The 14527-nt window shown below is 41.7% G+C and overlaps 1 protein-coding gene across 19 annotated transcripts in view; it reads right to left on the reverse strand.

Annotated features, from left to right (window-relative positions):
• Nucleotides 1-628: 628 nt before the first annotated feature.
• Nucleotides 629-14527, reverse strand: part of PRKAG3 (protein kinase AMP-activated non-catalytic subunit gamma 3) — a 33555-nt gene continuing 19656 nt past the window's right edge. For 2 of the 19 annotated variants that reach the window (XM_026707953.2, XM_087920584.1), the window contains exons 9-13: nt 12688-12853; nt 10634-10671; nt 9486-9632; nt 7434-7527; nt 629-2104 (exon numbers count right to left, since the gene is read on the reverse strand). In XM_026707953.2, the coding sequence (XP_026563738.2) occupies nt 2082-2104; nt 7434-7527; nt 9486-9632; nt 10634-10671; nt 12688-12853 (468 nt within the window). In that variant the 3' untranslated portion in view covers nt 629-2081. Of the gene's footprint in view, nt 2105-7050; nt 7528-9485; nt 10473-10607; nt 10672-10783; nt 12854-14527 lie in introns of those variants that run through there. The other 17 variants (XM_087920582.1, XM_087920580.1, XM_087920587.1 and 14 more) reach the window with 13 other exon arrangements.

The following is a 14527-nucleotide window of genomic DNA, read 5'->3' on the forward strand; positions in this document are numbered from 1 at the left end:
GGGACATCAGGAAATGACTGGGCTTCAGGTCAAATAGAGAAATTGAAAAACATTATCATGGGAAATACATATTGTTGACAAGAAAATTTTGTGGGATCAACTCAGTCAAGAACTGAGCTAAACTAGGACTTGGGGACCTTATTGTAATAGGCAGCAGAGGACACCTTATGTATAATGGGATAAAGCAACCTTTTCTGAAAACTAAAATCGGACAGGACCTTCAAACTGAATTTTGCCCTGGATTAAATGCATATCCTTCAGGTTAGCCAAGAGAATAAACGATGTCAATGAGGCATTAATTTGAGATTTTTGCATGGCACTAAGATGAAGCCACTAAGTTTCAATCTCATGACTACAGCAGTTAGCTAAATATGGGGGCTTTTCTGCTATTGCCCCAAATGATGCAAAGAGAAGTCTGGAGAAATCAAAAAGTGTTATGGATTATTTATAGAGTATTCCCCTTTGAATAAAGGCTTTTGGAAGTCATGCAGGTACATACTTGCTCAGGAGACTGAAGTAATTATAGTTCATATATTCTTTAGACAACTCTTGAGTGTTGTGACTGTCACTCACTGCATGCTCAACTCTCTCCATAGGGTTGACCCAAATTTGCTTTAGCTGTGGTGTTGAAATGAAGTTACAAAAGACTTCCCCCAAGGTTACAAGCTGGTTACAAAATTCTAATAACTGCCCTCCCATGGTCACATGACTGCATTTTGGACACTTGGAAACTGGTCCATGTTAGTGGGCATTTGCAGTATCCTGCAGTCACATGTTCACAATTTAAGATGGTTTTGCCAAAAAACAGCTTTTAGTTCCAGTTTTCGGAAAAAGTGTACCATAGTGAACCATGGGTTTACTTAATGACTGTGGTGTTTGCTTGATGGCCAGTGCAAAAAAAAAAACCTTTAAAAATCAAGCTGGTCACATGACCTGCTTTACAACCATCACGATTCACAACAGTAAGTGGCAGGCTCCATTACCGTCATAAGTCAAGGACTACCTATATCTAAAGTCAATCTCCTGTAGTAGCATTCCAGGCAGGCAGCCATTAGTCCTTGCTTAAATAACCAAGTGCCACAAGCTGGAAAATTGAACTATAATTCTATATAAAAAGGGTAGCAGTGTGAAAGATTTATTTCCCCAAATGTGACAGCAATAAGAAATTGTATTCTGACTTACTGTAGAAGGAAGTTCTCCCACATTAAATTGTGTCTCTCCTAGCACAACCTTTTCTTACTGTGTGCTACAGTTGCACAAAAGCAAAGCCTTGCTTTATACTGCAGCCTTAAAGAGGAAGGATGTATCACTGACACTAAAACTGTATCTTCCCTGTTCTCCTATTGAGGAGACAGTATTAAGTTTCAGAATGGGGCAAAAGTTCAGAATGGGGCAAAATACTTTGAATAGGGACCTAAAAGTGTACAAACAAGGGTCCTGTCTACCTCACAACAATTATCCTAAGCTGGTCTTGTGCCTTGCCTTCCAAGTGGTTCAGTGCAATGAAATTTCAAAGCAAGACATGAGCCTACTTTAAGAACTAAGAAAAAAACCTGCAGGTTTTTCTGAAATAGCTCAGCCTAGTCCTTTTCAAGGTGTAGAATCTGCCTTTAACTTAGAATTAATCCTCCTGCAGCGAAGGTAAATAACCTTTTGGGCTTTATCCTGAAGCATTATCCATAGTCTCTAGCAATCTTTTTTCCAGCTGAAGCAAAAGAGGGCCCGAAGCATGTTCGATTTTCAAATACAATCTTCCAGTTAGTGAGGCCAAGAAGTGGAGGCAAACAATGGACACATTGTTCAAGATATACACCTCTCCTTCCCCCCACCCTTGTAGCAGACTAGTTCCTGTATATTGGTTTAGGGGCCAAAGAAGTGACCCCCCTCCATTTGCAATTCCGAGTTTAGAACTTTTGTCCTCCCTCAGGCCTCTTTCGTGGTTCACTGAGAGGAAGGAACTGGCAGTCAGGGCTCTTGAGATGCTAGGCCTTCTTCATAGCTGTTAGAGCTTCTCTTACTGGCCCCCAGGAGTCATTGATGCAGTAGCAGCAGATCAAGTAGCCAGGAGTCCTTGCACACTGTCAGAGGGAATAGCAGTTGATGCCTGCAGAATGGAATTCATAAAATTTAATGTTATCTAGTGGGAAATGAGCCAGCTCTTTGCTCCTCTTTGGCTACTGAAGTGACATGAAACTTCTGAGAAACAATGCAAGAAGTATATCCCACCAAGCACACCCTAACCGTGGTTGTTTTTCTGAAAAAATTCTGAGGGAGAATACAGGTCAGGCTACTACAACAGTATCCTTAAGTACATACACGCCCCTTCCCCATTTAAAAGTAATCTCCTTTGCTGATCAGTTCATTAGGAAATACTTTTTTGAGACTGAAGGAGGATAATTGACCTTGGATTTTGATATACTAAAATCAATACACTGTAACAGCAAACAGATTACAGAGTGTACCGAGGCAGGAAGATTCCCTCGAGGGAAATAGGCAATAACTTTTGTGTAAGCAAAGAGGGCTGAAACATTCCTTCAGTCCTGAGAAGCTAGATGGGATTTGGAAGAGGCTTAGATAGGCTTCTCCCTAATTGAGTAGGTAAGAGGGAATAAAGTACAAGCAGGCTTGCAAGAATCTGTTATTACAGTCAATCTCAATGAAGTACAGTGCTGGTTTTTCTGCAGAGTTCGATTCCTGATATGGTCTGCTTACCGTGAATTGCTAATCCATAGTAAATCAGGAGCAGATAGAAGGAAGATTGGGAGAAGTATGTATAAGTTATTGGATGATTTGCAGAAACTGTCAAGAGTTTCTGACTAACAGCTGTAGCAAGACACGATTTTCTTTCTTTCACCACTAAATTGGTTCACATCTAAATCAGTTTATACCTAATTTTATTTATTTAACATGAAAATATATTTATATTAGCAAATAAAAAGCTTCAGTTAATTAATTAACATTCTTAATTACAGCTTCCAGGAATTGAGGTACAGGGTTTTGTCAGACAGGTCTCTGGGATTTATCTTTCATTCCAGATTCTGAAAGATGGAATTTTGAGTTTTAAAAATGAAGTGGAACTGAGCAAGCTTTATTCTACTGTAATCTCATTCCAGTGCTCCAGCAGAATAAACATAGTCCTAAAACAACTTTAATGTGACAACTTGCAAGTATAAATTACCTATAATTACAGCTAGTCCCTCAAAGAAAATCAGAGCAGAGTTTCCAATCAGCAATATTGGCTACAGTCCTAGATTTTGCTTTAATTAAATGCATCACATATCTGCTGACTTCATTAAACTGTGAATCAACGTGAAACTTCAAGAATAACTGAGACAGACATTTGTTATAGCCCTCCTAGTTTTACCTCTCTTTTGAGAATTGTGTTGGAATATAAAATGAAAGCTTAACAAGGAAATTTTCAAATAAGGATGTTTATAAAGAAAAGATGATGCTTAAGCAGCATTTCTATCCATGCTTTTCCCTTGTATTTGAGAAAGTATGCATTCATATTTTTGTATTATACACTGCTCAAAAAAATAAAGGGAACACTTAAAAACACAATGTAACTCCAAGTCAATCACACTTCTGTGAAATCAAACTGTTCACTTAGGTAGCAACACTGGTTGACAATCCATTTCACATGCTGTTGTGCAAATGGAATAGACAACTGGTGGAAAGCATAGGCAGTTAGCAAGACATCCCCAATAAAGGAGTGGTTCTGCAGGTGGTGACCACAGACCACTTCTCAGTTCCTATGCTTTCTGGCTGATGGTTTGGTCACTTTTGAATACTGGCTGTGCTTTCACTCTAGTGGTAGCATGAGACGGAGTTTACAACCCACACAAGTGGCTTAGGCAGCTCAGCTCATCCAGGATGGCACATCAATGAGAGCTGTGGCAAGAAGGTTTGCTGTGTCTGTCAGCGTAGTGGCCAGAGCATGGAGGCGCTACCAGGAGACAGGCCAGAGCATGGAGGAGACGTGGAGGAGGCCGTAGGAGGACAACAACCCAGCATCAGGACCGCTACCTCCACCTTTGTGCAAGGAGGGACAGGAGGAGCACTGCCAGAGCCCTGCAAAATGACCTCCAGCGGGCCACAAATGTGCATGTGGCTGTTCAAATGGTCAGAAACAGACTTCATGAGGGTGGTATGAGGGCCCGACGTCCACAGCTGGGGGTTGTGCTTATAGCCCAACACTGTGCAGGATGTTTGGCATTTGCCAGAGAACAGCAAGACTGGCAAATTCGCCACTGGTGCCCTGTGCTCTTCACAGATGAAGCAGGTTCACACTGAGCACATGTGACAGACGTGACAGGGTCTGGAGACGCCGTGGAGAACGATCTGCTGCCTGCAACATCCTCCAGCATGACTGGTTTGGCAGTGGGTCAGTAATGGTGTGGGGTGGCATTTCTTTAGAGGGCCGCACAGCCCTCCATGTGCTCACCAGAGGTAGCCTGACTGCCATTAGGTCCCGAGATGAAATCCTCAGACCCTTTGTGAGACCATATGCTGGTGCAGTTGGCCCTGGGTTCCTCCTAATGCAAGACAATGCTAGACCTCATGAGGCTGGAGTGTGTCCGTAGTTCCTGCAAGACGAAGGCATTGATGCTATGGACTGGCCTGCCCATTCCCTAGACCTGAATCCCATTGAACACATCTGGGACATCATGTCTCGCTCCATCCACCAATGCCACGTTGCACCACAGACTGTCGAGTAGTTGGGGGATGCTTTAGTTCAGGTGTGAGAGGAGATCCCTCAGGAGATCATCTGCCACCTCATCAGGAGCATGCCCAGGCATTGTAGGGAGGTCATACAGGCACGTGGAGGCCACACACACTACTGAGCCTCATTTTGACTTGTTTTAAGGACATTACATCAAAGTTGGATCAGCCTGTAGTGGTTTTTTCCACTTTAATTTTGAGTGTAACTCCAAATCCAGACCTCCATGGGTTGCTAAATTTGATTTCCATTGATAATTTTGTGTGATTTTGTTGTCAGCACATTCAACTATGTAATGAACAAAGTATTTAATAAGAATATTTCATTCATTCAGATCTAGGATGTCTTATTTTTGTGTTCCCTTTATTTTTTTGAGCAGTGTATATTATAAACTACCATAATAAAAACTATTTTTAAAAAAGTTTTTTTTTTAAGAGAAAGAATGCGTATTCCTAGAGAAATCCATGAAATTCTGCCTCCTTATCTCTAGGTCTAAAAGCCTGGACATTTGGGGAAGTAGGAGGACATCTTGGGAATTGCCAGCTGAATTGTTACTAATAGACAAATTCTATATTCAAATCTATGCCAGCCAGCTGAGCACACAAACACAGATGGGCACAAATATTGCTAACTTTGGATTGGTGGCAGCAGCAAAAAATCAAAGTCAAAGGCTCAATTGGGCTCATTCAAAGTCAAGCACGGTGGAACAAGGCCAGAAAAAGCTTTCAGGTGGGACAGCTTATATATGCACATGGCCGAATTCTCATGATAACCCTTACAGCTAAAATGACGCAGCTTTCTTGAGAGGCATTCTTTTTTTAACATTTCCTGTGGTACCACTGCTTCACAAGCAAGAGATAGCCAAGACTGACCAGAGCTATGCACTACAAGAGGCACTTCTGCACCAAGCATTAATGGGAATTTCAAGGAAGAAGGTGGAAGGTTCCATGGATTCTTTTCAAGGGTAGGATTCTACCAGTTCAGACTGGTTCTAGAGAACTGTTGTTATCATTCTGCGTAGTTTAGAGAACCAGCAAAACATGCCCCTGGCTGGCCCCTCCCCTCCCAGTCCTTATCATGCATGTGCAACATCGTGCGCATACCTGACATCGCTGAGTGGGTTCTTCCCAGCTCAATTATTCCTTAAGGCATTTCTTTGTTTTTTACCTCCCGATGTTCCTATGATCAGCTGTGCGGGGATTCCCCTCCTGTCTTATTGTTTCACTCAGGAGGCCTCCCTGAGGCCCAGGAAGGCAAAACATGGAGGATACACACACACACACACACACACACACACACACATCCTGCGCTCAGGGATGGGATTCAAATTTTTAACAACCGGTTCTGTGGGTGTGGCTTAGGTGGTGGGCATGGCTTGGTAGTCATGTGACTCGGTGGGTGTGGCTTGGTGGTCATGTTATTGGCTGGGCATGGCCAACTCAACATCACTCACATCAAGGCATGCATCTCCTTGCTTGGCTTCTCATGACTGTGGGGATGCTGCAATAGTCGTAAGTGTGAAAAATGGTCATAAGTCACTTTTTTCAGTGCCATTGTAACTTTGAATGGTCACTCCACACAAGCAAAGTACCAGCAAAGGAGGGGAAAAAAAACTCCACAGAGAAGTTCTTGAGACAGAAAGTCTAGTCCTGCCAAGAATGTAATAAGGGTTAACGGAGAGGCAGTTTCTGTAAGCAACACCAGAATGTTTCCTTCCTGCCTTCCTTACAGGATTAGGCCAGTAATTTCTTCTAACAACTGCTTAGAATGTTAACAACCGGTTCTAGCGAATAGGTGCAAACTGGTAGAATCCCACCCCTGCCTGTGCTCCATTTTTTGCCTTCCTGGGTGCCAGGGAAACTTCCTGGGAGCAAAAACACATGAGGCTTCCCAGAGGCCCAGAAGGCCCAGAAAACTGGGGTATGTGTGTGCAAAAAAAAAAAAACCATGCTCACAGAACCGGTTGTTAAAAGAATTGAATCCTATCCCTGATTCTTTTTGTAGCTGTAACTTCTTTTGTTACTGAAAAATGGATAGACAATGCAACTAATTTATTAGTACTAAGCAAAACTAAAGAAATCTCTCACACACACAGACACCCTCTCTCACACTGTCCCTCCCCACTCTCTCTCCCTCCCCTTCCCTCTCACTCTTTCAAATACACACACACACACACAGTTTTCCTGCGTGGATTGTTGCCTTCAGCAGAACAATCCAAAACCCTTCATTATCTCACTTGCTACAAATCCCTGTGTCTATCAGTCTGCATTAATGCAATCAGAAAATGAACACAAGAAAATCCACAAGGCTAAAAAAAAAAGCAACCAAACTTAAAAGCTTATATTTAATTTTGGAATCCTTCAATTATCATCAAATTAGAAGATGGGATTGTGTCCTTTTGAGTCAGTGCTGCTCCCTCCCCGCAGAAATTCCTAAATCGCTCCTGTAACTCCACTGCAGTGCACCGGCCTTCCTTCCAAGCCACGAGAACGGAGCTTGATGGAGTAGAAATACAGACCTGGCTTGATCAGATGGACATGAGAAACCCAGCAGCAAGTTTTAAAAAAAATGAGCAACAGCAGCAGCAGGAGGAAACAGGCTGAGGAGGCCAAGGCCTGGGGCCTACCTGAGCTGGAGAGAAGTGGAGGAAATGGAGGGTACAAATGGAAGAAGGATGGAGCGTCGGCCAGCTAAGAGTTTAGGGCATCGATACCTGCGGGTGTGAGCACCAAGGCTTGGAGAATATCTGAGAGGGACACGATCCCCCGCGGAGTGTTCTTCTTATCCACCAGAACCAGGCGATGCACCTACCCAACGAGTGAGCCGAACACCATCATGGCAAAAGTAGGAACAGGACAGTAAAGATGAGTTTTAGATACCAGACAGACAAGATGCCATTCATAGAAGTGAAATTACAGTGTTTAGCACAGTCTGTTTAGGAATTGGGGCACTGTGCGAAAAGTAGGTGAGAAGTATATGCAAATACATATGGTGGAGCCTCAGGTAGGCCTTACTGCATCACTGTCATCTCCAGTGAGCTAGAAAAGATCAGATGCCCTGGGCCAAAAGAAAGCATGGGGTGCTCTTTTCTAAACCAAATTATAGGGTTACCAATTACGCTGTTTAAAAAAGAACGTTGTCCCTGAGTGAAGGAGTTCCTGAAACATTATCCCATGTTTTCTTATATTGCTCTCATTATAAGGATCCCAGCTGGAGCTACTACAGGTACTCCTTGACCATTCATTTAATGACTGTTCTACAGTGTCACTGAAAAAAGTGACTTACGACTGCTTTTGACACTTACAAAACCACTGCAGCATCCCCATGGTCACATGATCAAAATTCAGACTCTTGACCACTGGCTCATGTTTATGATGGTTGCAGTGTCCCAGGGTCATGTGATCACCTTTTATGATCTTCTGACAAGAAAAGTCAATGGAGAAGCCAGATTCACTTAACAACCTTGTTATAATCATTGTCGTGGTTTACTTAACACCTGTGGCAAGAAAAGGTCGTAAAATAGGGCAAAACTCGCTTAAGAAGTGTCTTGCTTAACAACAGAAATTTTGGGCTCAATTGTTGTCATAAGTTAAAGGCTATCTGCAATTTTTCCATCCAGACAAACTTCCAAATCATCTGGATCCATTTTATTTATAAGTTACTCTCCAATCAAGGATATTTTATTTCTTTTAATAATTAAATTGGCTGAGCTTTGTTTCATTATTTGTAAAACATACCGTGTTTTGTCACCAGTTTTATAAATGGGTTTACTGTGATTATTACTTCCTTTCTAATAATCTCTTTTCTTTTTCTTTTTGAGCTGTTCAATGTCTGTAATAAAGACTACCACTACTTAAAAGGATGTCCACAGCGGGTTATAAATAATAGTGATAGTAATCAGATCCTTTCACCATATGAGCTTGGAATTTCCATGGCATCTTGCTTTATTGTATATTTGCAACCTATTATTATTATTATTAATTATAATTATCTTTTATTCATTAAACATGAAACTCAGTCAACTGAACATTTAAAAATGTGTCACAAATATTGACTGGCTCTGATGGCTGATATGGGTTACTGCCAGCATCCTAGGTATTAATTATTATTGGTTGTTGTTATTGTTGTTATTATTATTATTTACATTTATTTGCTGCCCATCTCACTGTGGAGCGACTCTAAGTAGCTTACAATAATAACACCTGTCTATTCCAGGTACTTGAGAAGGACTCAATAGGCTCTAAGTAGCTTACAATAATAACACCTGTCTATTCCAGGTACTTGAGAAGGACTCAATAGGCAGATAAAATGCCAAATCCAGTCTAAACATGTGGCTGACTGCAATCAACCACAATAATAATAATTTGCATTTTTATGCTTAAATCGTCTTCAGCTGCCAGGAAAGAAAAACAAAAGCTAGAAGCCCAGATATTACAAAAGTTGCCCACACTGGATTACAAATGTAAAATAAAGGTCCGTCTGCAGCATCCAAAACACACCCATCTATTCGTCTACCATTTGTAGTCATGGTCTTTTCCACATGAAAAAGAGCAGGCTAGGCGATCCTAGACTGCTCCCGGAACACCTGTCACTAAAAGTCAGGGAACAGATGGCAGGATGTGGATTAAAACTATACATCAGCCATGACTTAGTAAGCAAAAGGCTTTGGATCTGAAGGAGACACATATTGAGGACATCTGGAGAAAGAAGGACATGAATTCAGCCAACCCATTGCCCCCTCCTACTTACAATGCTGGAGCCATACCTGCTCTTTGGCAATACGATCAATTATGTCTTCTAGAGTTTCATAGGGATAGCATGTAAGGACTCCTTCTAGGCAGACCGAGCGCTGTTTCAGGGCTTCCCCCACACTAATGTCCAGGTTGTTGTAAGACTTCTGGGCAGCCAGATGCTATGGAGAGCAAGTGGAGAGGAGGAGTTTGGAGCAAAGAGGGAGTAGGGCATTACTGCATGATGGCTACCATGAACGCACATTATTATGCTGAGAGACACTTCAAAATCTTTGAAGCAAGGCCTTAGCACACGGGTATCAAACTCAATCATGTCATGTGAAGTATCGTAACCTTTTTTGCCTTTGTGGAGCTGGGTTGGGCATGGCCTGTGCATGATACATCCAGCCCGCGGGCTGCCAGTTTGACACCCCTGCAAAGCACAGTCACCTCATATTGACACACTAATTCATGGTACGCTCATATGTTACATTGAGCCATGGTTTGCTTAGCTATGGTTTATTACATAAACTATGATTGGCTGGCTTGTAACATTTTAAGTGACAGCTTTAGGACCCCAATGGCTGGGTTCATCCAACATGACAAGCCACAATCAAACTAAAAACAATATGTTCTACTGTGATAAGTGAACCCAGTCACTGTATAACAACTATTCCATGGAAATAAATCTACCCTAGTAAAAAGGATTATTCATCTAGATCACTGTAGAATTCCATGAATGGGACAGACAATATAGAAGCCCCATCTGGAGGCATTGTTCTTGCACTGCTTCTCCAAAATGCAGGAGTTCATTAAATGTGTTCTCCTGTCTTAAAGGTGATCGGCATATACCTTTCTCTTACCATTAGTTAAGAATTGCTGTTTTCCCATCACATAAACATACAGATTTTATTTTGTATGTGAACTCTTGCTAGATTAGTCCTTCTTAGTGTATTTATCCAAAAACTTTGTCCCAAAATAATTTATCTATAAAATGAGAGTTATCTTAAGGGGTGTTTTTCCTGCAAAAAAAAAAAAAATGGTAAAGGAAGTTTTTTTTTCTAATCTATAGCTGGGGGTGGGGCAAATCTTAAATCTGAGAATGACTTCCTTTAGGGGAAAGACAGTACTACTGTTTATCAGACCGTCTCTGAACCTGGAAGAATAACTGCCCCATACTTACAATCACATCAAAGCGGGAATAGAGGCCAACTACCGTTCCTACATAAGAAACAGAAGGGAACAGTAGGTCAGGAATCTCTCCAGGCGTAATGAATTAAAAGATGCCATATACACAAACGTTATCACAGAAACTTTTTAGAAACTTACTTACCACACAAAATTCATATTTTCCTGTAGCAAACCTGACAAAAAACATGCTTTCACAATTTCATCATGAATTTCTAGGCCTGCCTTATAGCTTGAAGTTATGAATGGAAAATTAACATTACCAACTTAGCCAAAAGTTATCTCTACTGTATATTTTATGAAGGAATTCCTCCTTTTTCAGTATTTGCCAAATAGGAGCTTAGCAACTATTAACAGAGTTAAGGATTAGTTTAACTTAAAACAGGGTTAAAGAAGATGCATTTTCATTAAATTATCACTACACATCTTATTAATCACCATCATCCAAAATGTTGGGAGGACGGGTTGCAATTCCATCATGAAAGGCGAAAGATCTCCTCTATACCTGATAATGTCAGGCAGCCAGCAGACAGAGACCAACTTTATTTTTCATGGTGTTAAAAGTCCCAAAAGATTGTTCTGAAACACATCTCTATCTGAAAGTAAGAAATCCAAATCCAGTCTAAGATGCAGCCGTATAGCTGAAAAGACCTACGGAACTGGATCCTTTGATAATCAATAAAATAAACTAACTAACTGGACTCATTTTAAGTAGCGATCCATAGTGTTCTATATTAACATACTTGAAATCCTGTAATCTGATTGGGCCACCAGGCAGCTCGCTGATTGGCCCAATTACCTCATTTTGATTGGACAGTATCCCTACCCTACGATTGGCCCATCTGGACGGCGGGAGATTCAAGGAGCCGTCATTGGCCGCTAGCTGCGAGCAGCTGTCAATAAAAGAGGCTGCCGCGGCTCTCCGGTTAAGACAGATTTTAGGAACTAAATAAAGAGCTGAAAGTCACCCTGGTCTCGAGTCTCTTTTCCCACGATCTAACACATAGGGTTATTTATTTTTATGTATTTGTATCCTGACATTATTATTATTTTTTTATAAATAAGTCAAGGCAGCGAACATATCCAACACATCTTCCTCCTACAACAAAAACCCTGCAAGGCAGAAAAAGTCACTGGTCCAAAGTCATCCAGCTAACTTTCATGGCCAAGACAGCACTTGAACTCAAGATTCCCTTCTTCCTAGCCTGATGCTTTAACCACTAGACCATACTGGCTCTCATTTATGCTGTGAACTAGCATCAAGCTCTAGCACCCCTCATTCTAGCTATTTAGTCCACAACTGGCTATCCTGAAGACAGCATCATCACTCATACAGAAAGCAAAGGGATAATGAAATGTGATAATTCTGGGAAGTAAATATAAAGGGAGAGCAGCCGAAATATAAATCAGCAACAAATTGAAGAGCTCCAGAACTACAGTATAATACTGTACTGAGAGGAGCGAAAAAGGAGATGGACCTGGGCCAGAAAAATAGATTATAACAAGCATACTGACGTTTTCATGTGCGATAATAAAATATTGGCAAGCTAAGCCTCAGAATTATGACAATTAATCAGCCCTTTAAAGAAAATGGATGCAATTAGAGAAAATTGAGGAGGAGATATGATATCTGTCTTCCAAATATTTAAAGGGCTGTCACACAGAGGAGGGAGTAGGTCTTGTTATTTGCCACTCCGGAGGGGAGGAATAGAACCAGTGCACTGTAACTATGGGGGTGTAAAATCAAGTTATGATAGTTAGGGGGCATTTCTTCCTAATAATCCTAGTAAGTCTTGTCAACTGATAAAATAGAATGCCTGATGAAGCGAAATATTTCCCTTACTAGAGGTCTTTAAACAGAGGGTGGGTAGCCATCCATCTGAAATGCTTTAACAGATTTGAACTAGACTCCCTCTGAGGTACCTTTCAATTTTATGATTCTGTAAAAAGAAAGAGCTGCATTAGCTGTGCTTGAAGCATGTGAGAAAGCGGGTCAGGATTCAGGTAACATAGCAAAGATGGGATAAGCAGCCAGAGATTTCCTCACACCTTTTTCATTAACCACAGGCAGCGCCGAGACTCTGCGGTCCACAAAAATCTCCAAAGCTGTGTAGACAGGAGCGGAGTCTAACACTACAGCAATGTCACGAAAAGTACCAATGCCCAGCTCTTGGATGGTTTTCTGCAAGAAGCGTGGCTTTGGAAGCATGGCTCCCTGCAATGAGAAAAAGAGAGGATTATTGTTGACCAAAGTTTCCCGAGACCGTAATTAAGCACATGCTTAGTTAAAACAACTCTTGTTTTATTTCAACACTGGGAATGATGTTCATTCCCAGCTGGTAATAAGTCCCAAACAGTCCCTTTGAGATAAGCACCCACCTTTCTTTCCTTTGAATTGCTGCCGACAACTAGAGTGCCAAATGAATTGTAAAAAGCCAGCCAAAGTACAAAGTCCACACAGAGCTTCAAGGATTAATCTGAACAGAACGAACAACTTTGCTTTCTACCTTAGGCAAAGGGCAATCACTTCCAAGCCTTACTCCCAAGTTGCCCCTTTTGTCTCAGCTGCTCTTGCCTTCTAGCAGCTCTGTGCACATGTACCCTGGGAACAGGCTCCCCTTGTTCCTCAGCCTCGCTGCTGCCAGATTCTGGAGGCTCTAGAGGCAGCACACAACTCCCAGATGGTCCTGACCCCATCTCTGCATCAGATGCAGGACCCTCGTCAGAGTCCTCTCCAGACTCCCAGACTGGTTCCCGTTCTTCCCCACTGTCCGATTCTGCTGCTGTCTGCACAGGCTGCCGGTGAACCACAATACTTGTGGAAGCCAGCTCCATCCTTCTTTGCTCACAATAGAGGCCAGTAAATACAAATGATACAAATATCTCTGAATCCAAAAAGCTAGCAAAAGACAAATTCCTTCAATGTTCCCATTGTCATATGGCAATCTCAGGTAGCTACAAAGCACCTTGTTTAGGCCACCACTTGGGAGCCACTATTTTAATTCTCATAATGCTCCTGAGTCAGAGGCAGTCTTTGAACAAATGGAAGTTCATGGTGGCAGTTCCTGGCTGACTAGTTCTGATTCAGAGCAATGATATCGCCAAGGAAGCCTGCAGGATCATGCCCAGTATTTCCTAGTCGAACCACAGACAACTACAATGATCTAATACATATCGATTTTACAGAAGACAGTGCTGAAAAAGCACTGTGCAATCTAAAACCATCTCTATCTATTGGACCAGACGGAATATGTGCCTACTTCTTAAAAAAGCTATCCACTGCCCTAGCCGAACCTCTAAGCATAATCTTTGAAAAATCTTTCAGGACCAGCTCCTTGCCAAAACTATGGTCACAAGCCACAGTCATCCCCATCTTCAAAAAGGGAGACCCCAGCCTAGTTGAAAATTACAGACCAATCTCTTTATGTGTGTCACCTGTAAAGTCATGGAATCAATTATTAACCAATCCATTATCCTCCACTTAGAAACAAACAACCTACTCTCTAATAAACAATTTGGTTTCAGAAAAAAACTATCCTGCAATCTACAACTCTTACGCTGCAAAAACATATGGACTACACAACTCGATCAGGGCAAAGCAATAGACTCAATCTACATAGACTTCTGTAAAGCCTTTGATTCAGTGGTACACGACAAACTACTCCTAAAACGAAAATCTTATGGTATCTCTGGACACCTGCATAACTGGATAGAAGCATTCCTGTCAAACAGACAACAAATAGTCAAAATTGGGAACATCCTATCAAATTCTGTACCTGTCAACATTGGTGTCCCCCAAGCAGTGTTCTAGGACAGTGTTCTCTTCATACTCTACATAAATGACCTCTGTGATCATATTAAGAGCAACTGCGTCCTCTTCACTGACAAT

This window comes from Pseudonaja textilis, chromosome 1 (assembly GCF_049901715.1).
Source record: "Pseudonaja textilis isolate UNSWEBS1 chromosome 1, rPseTex1.2, whole genome shotgun sequence".
Lineage (NCBI taxonomy): Eukaryota > Metazoa > Chordata > Lepidosauria > Squamata > Elapidae > Pseudonaja > Pseudonaja textilis.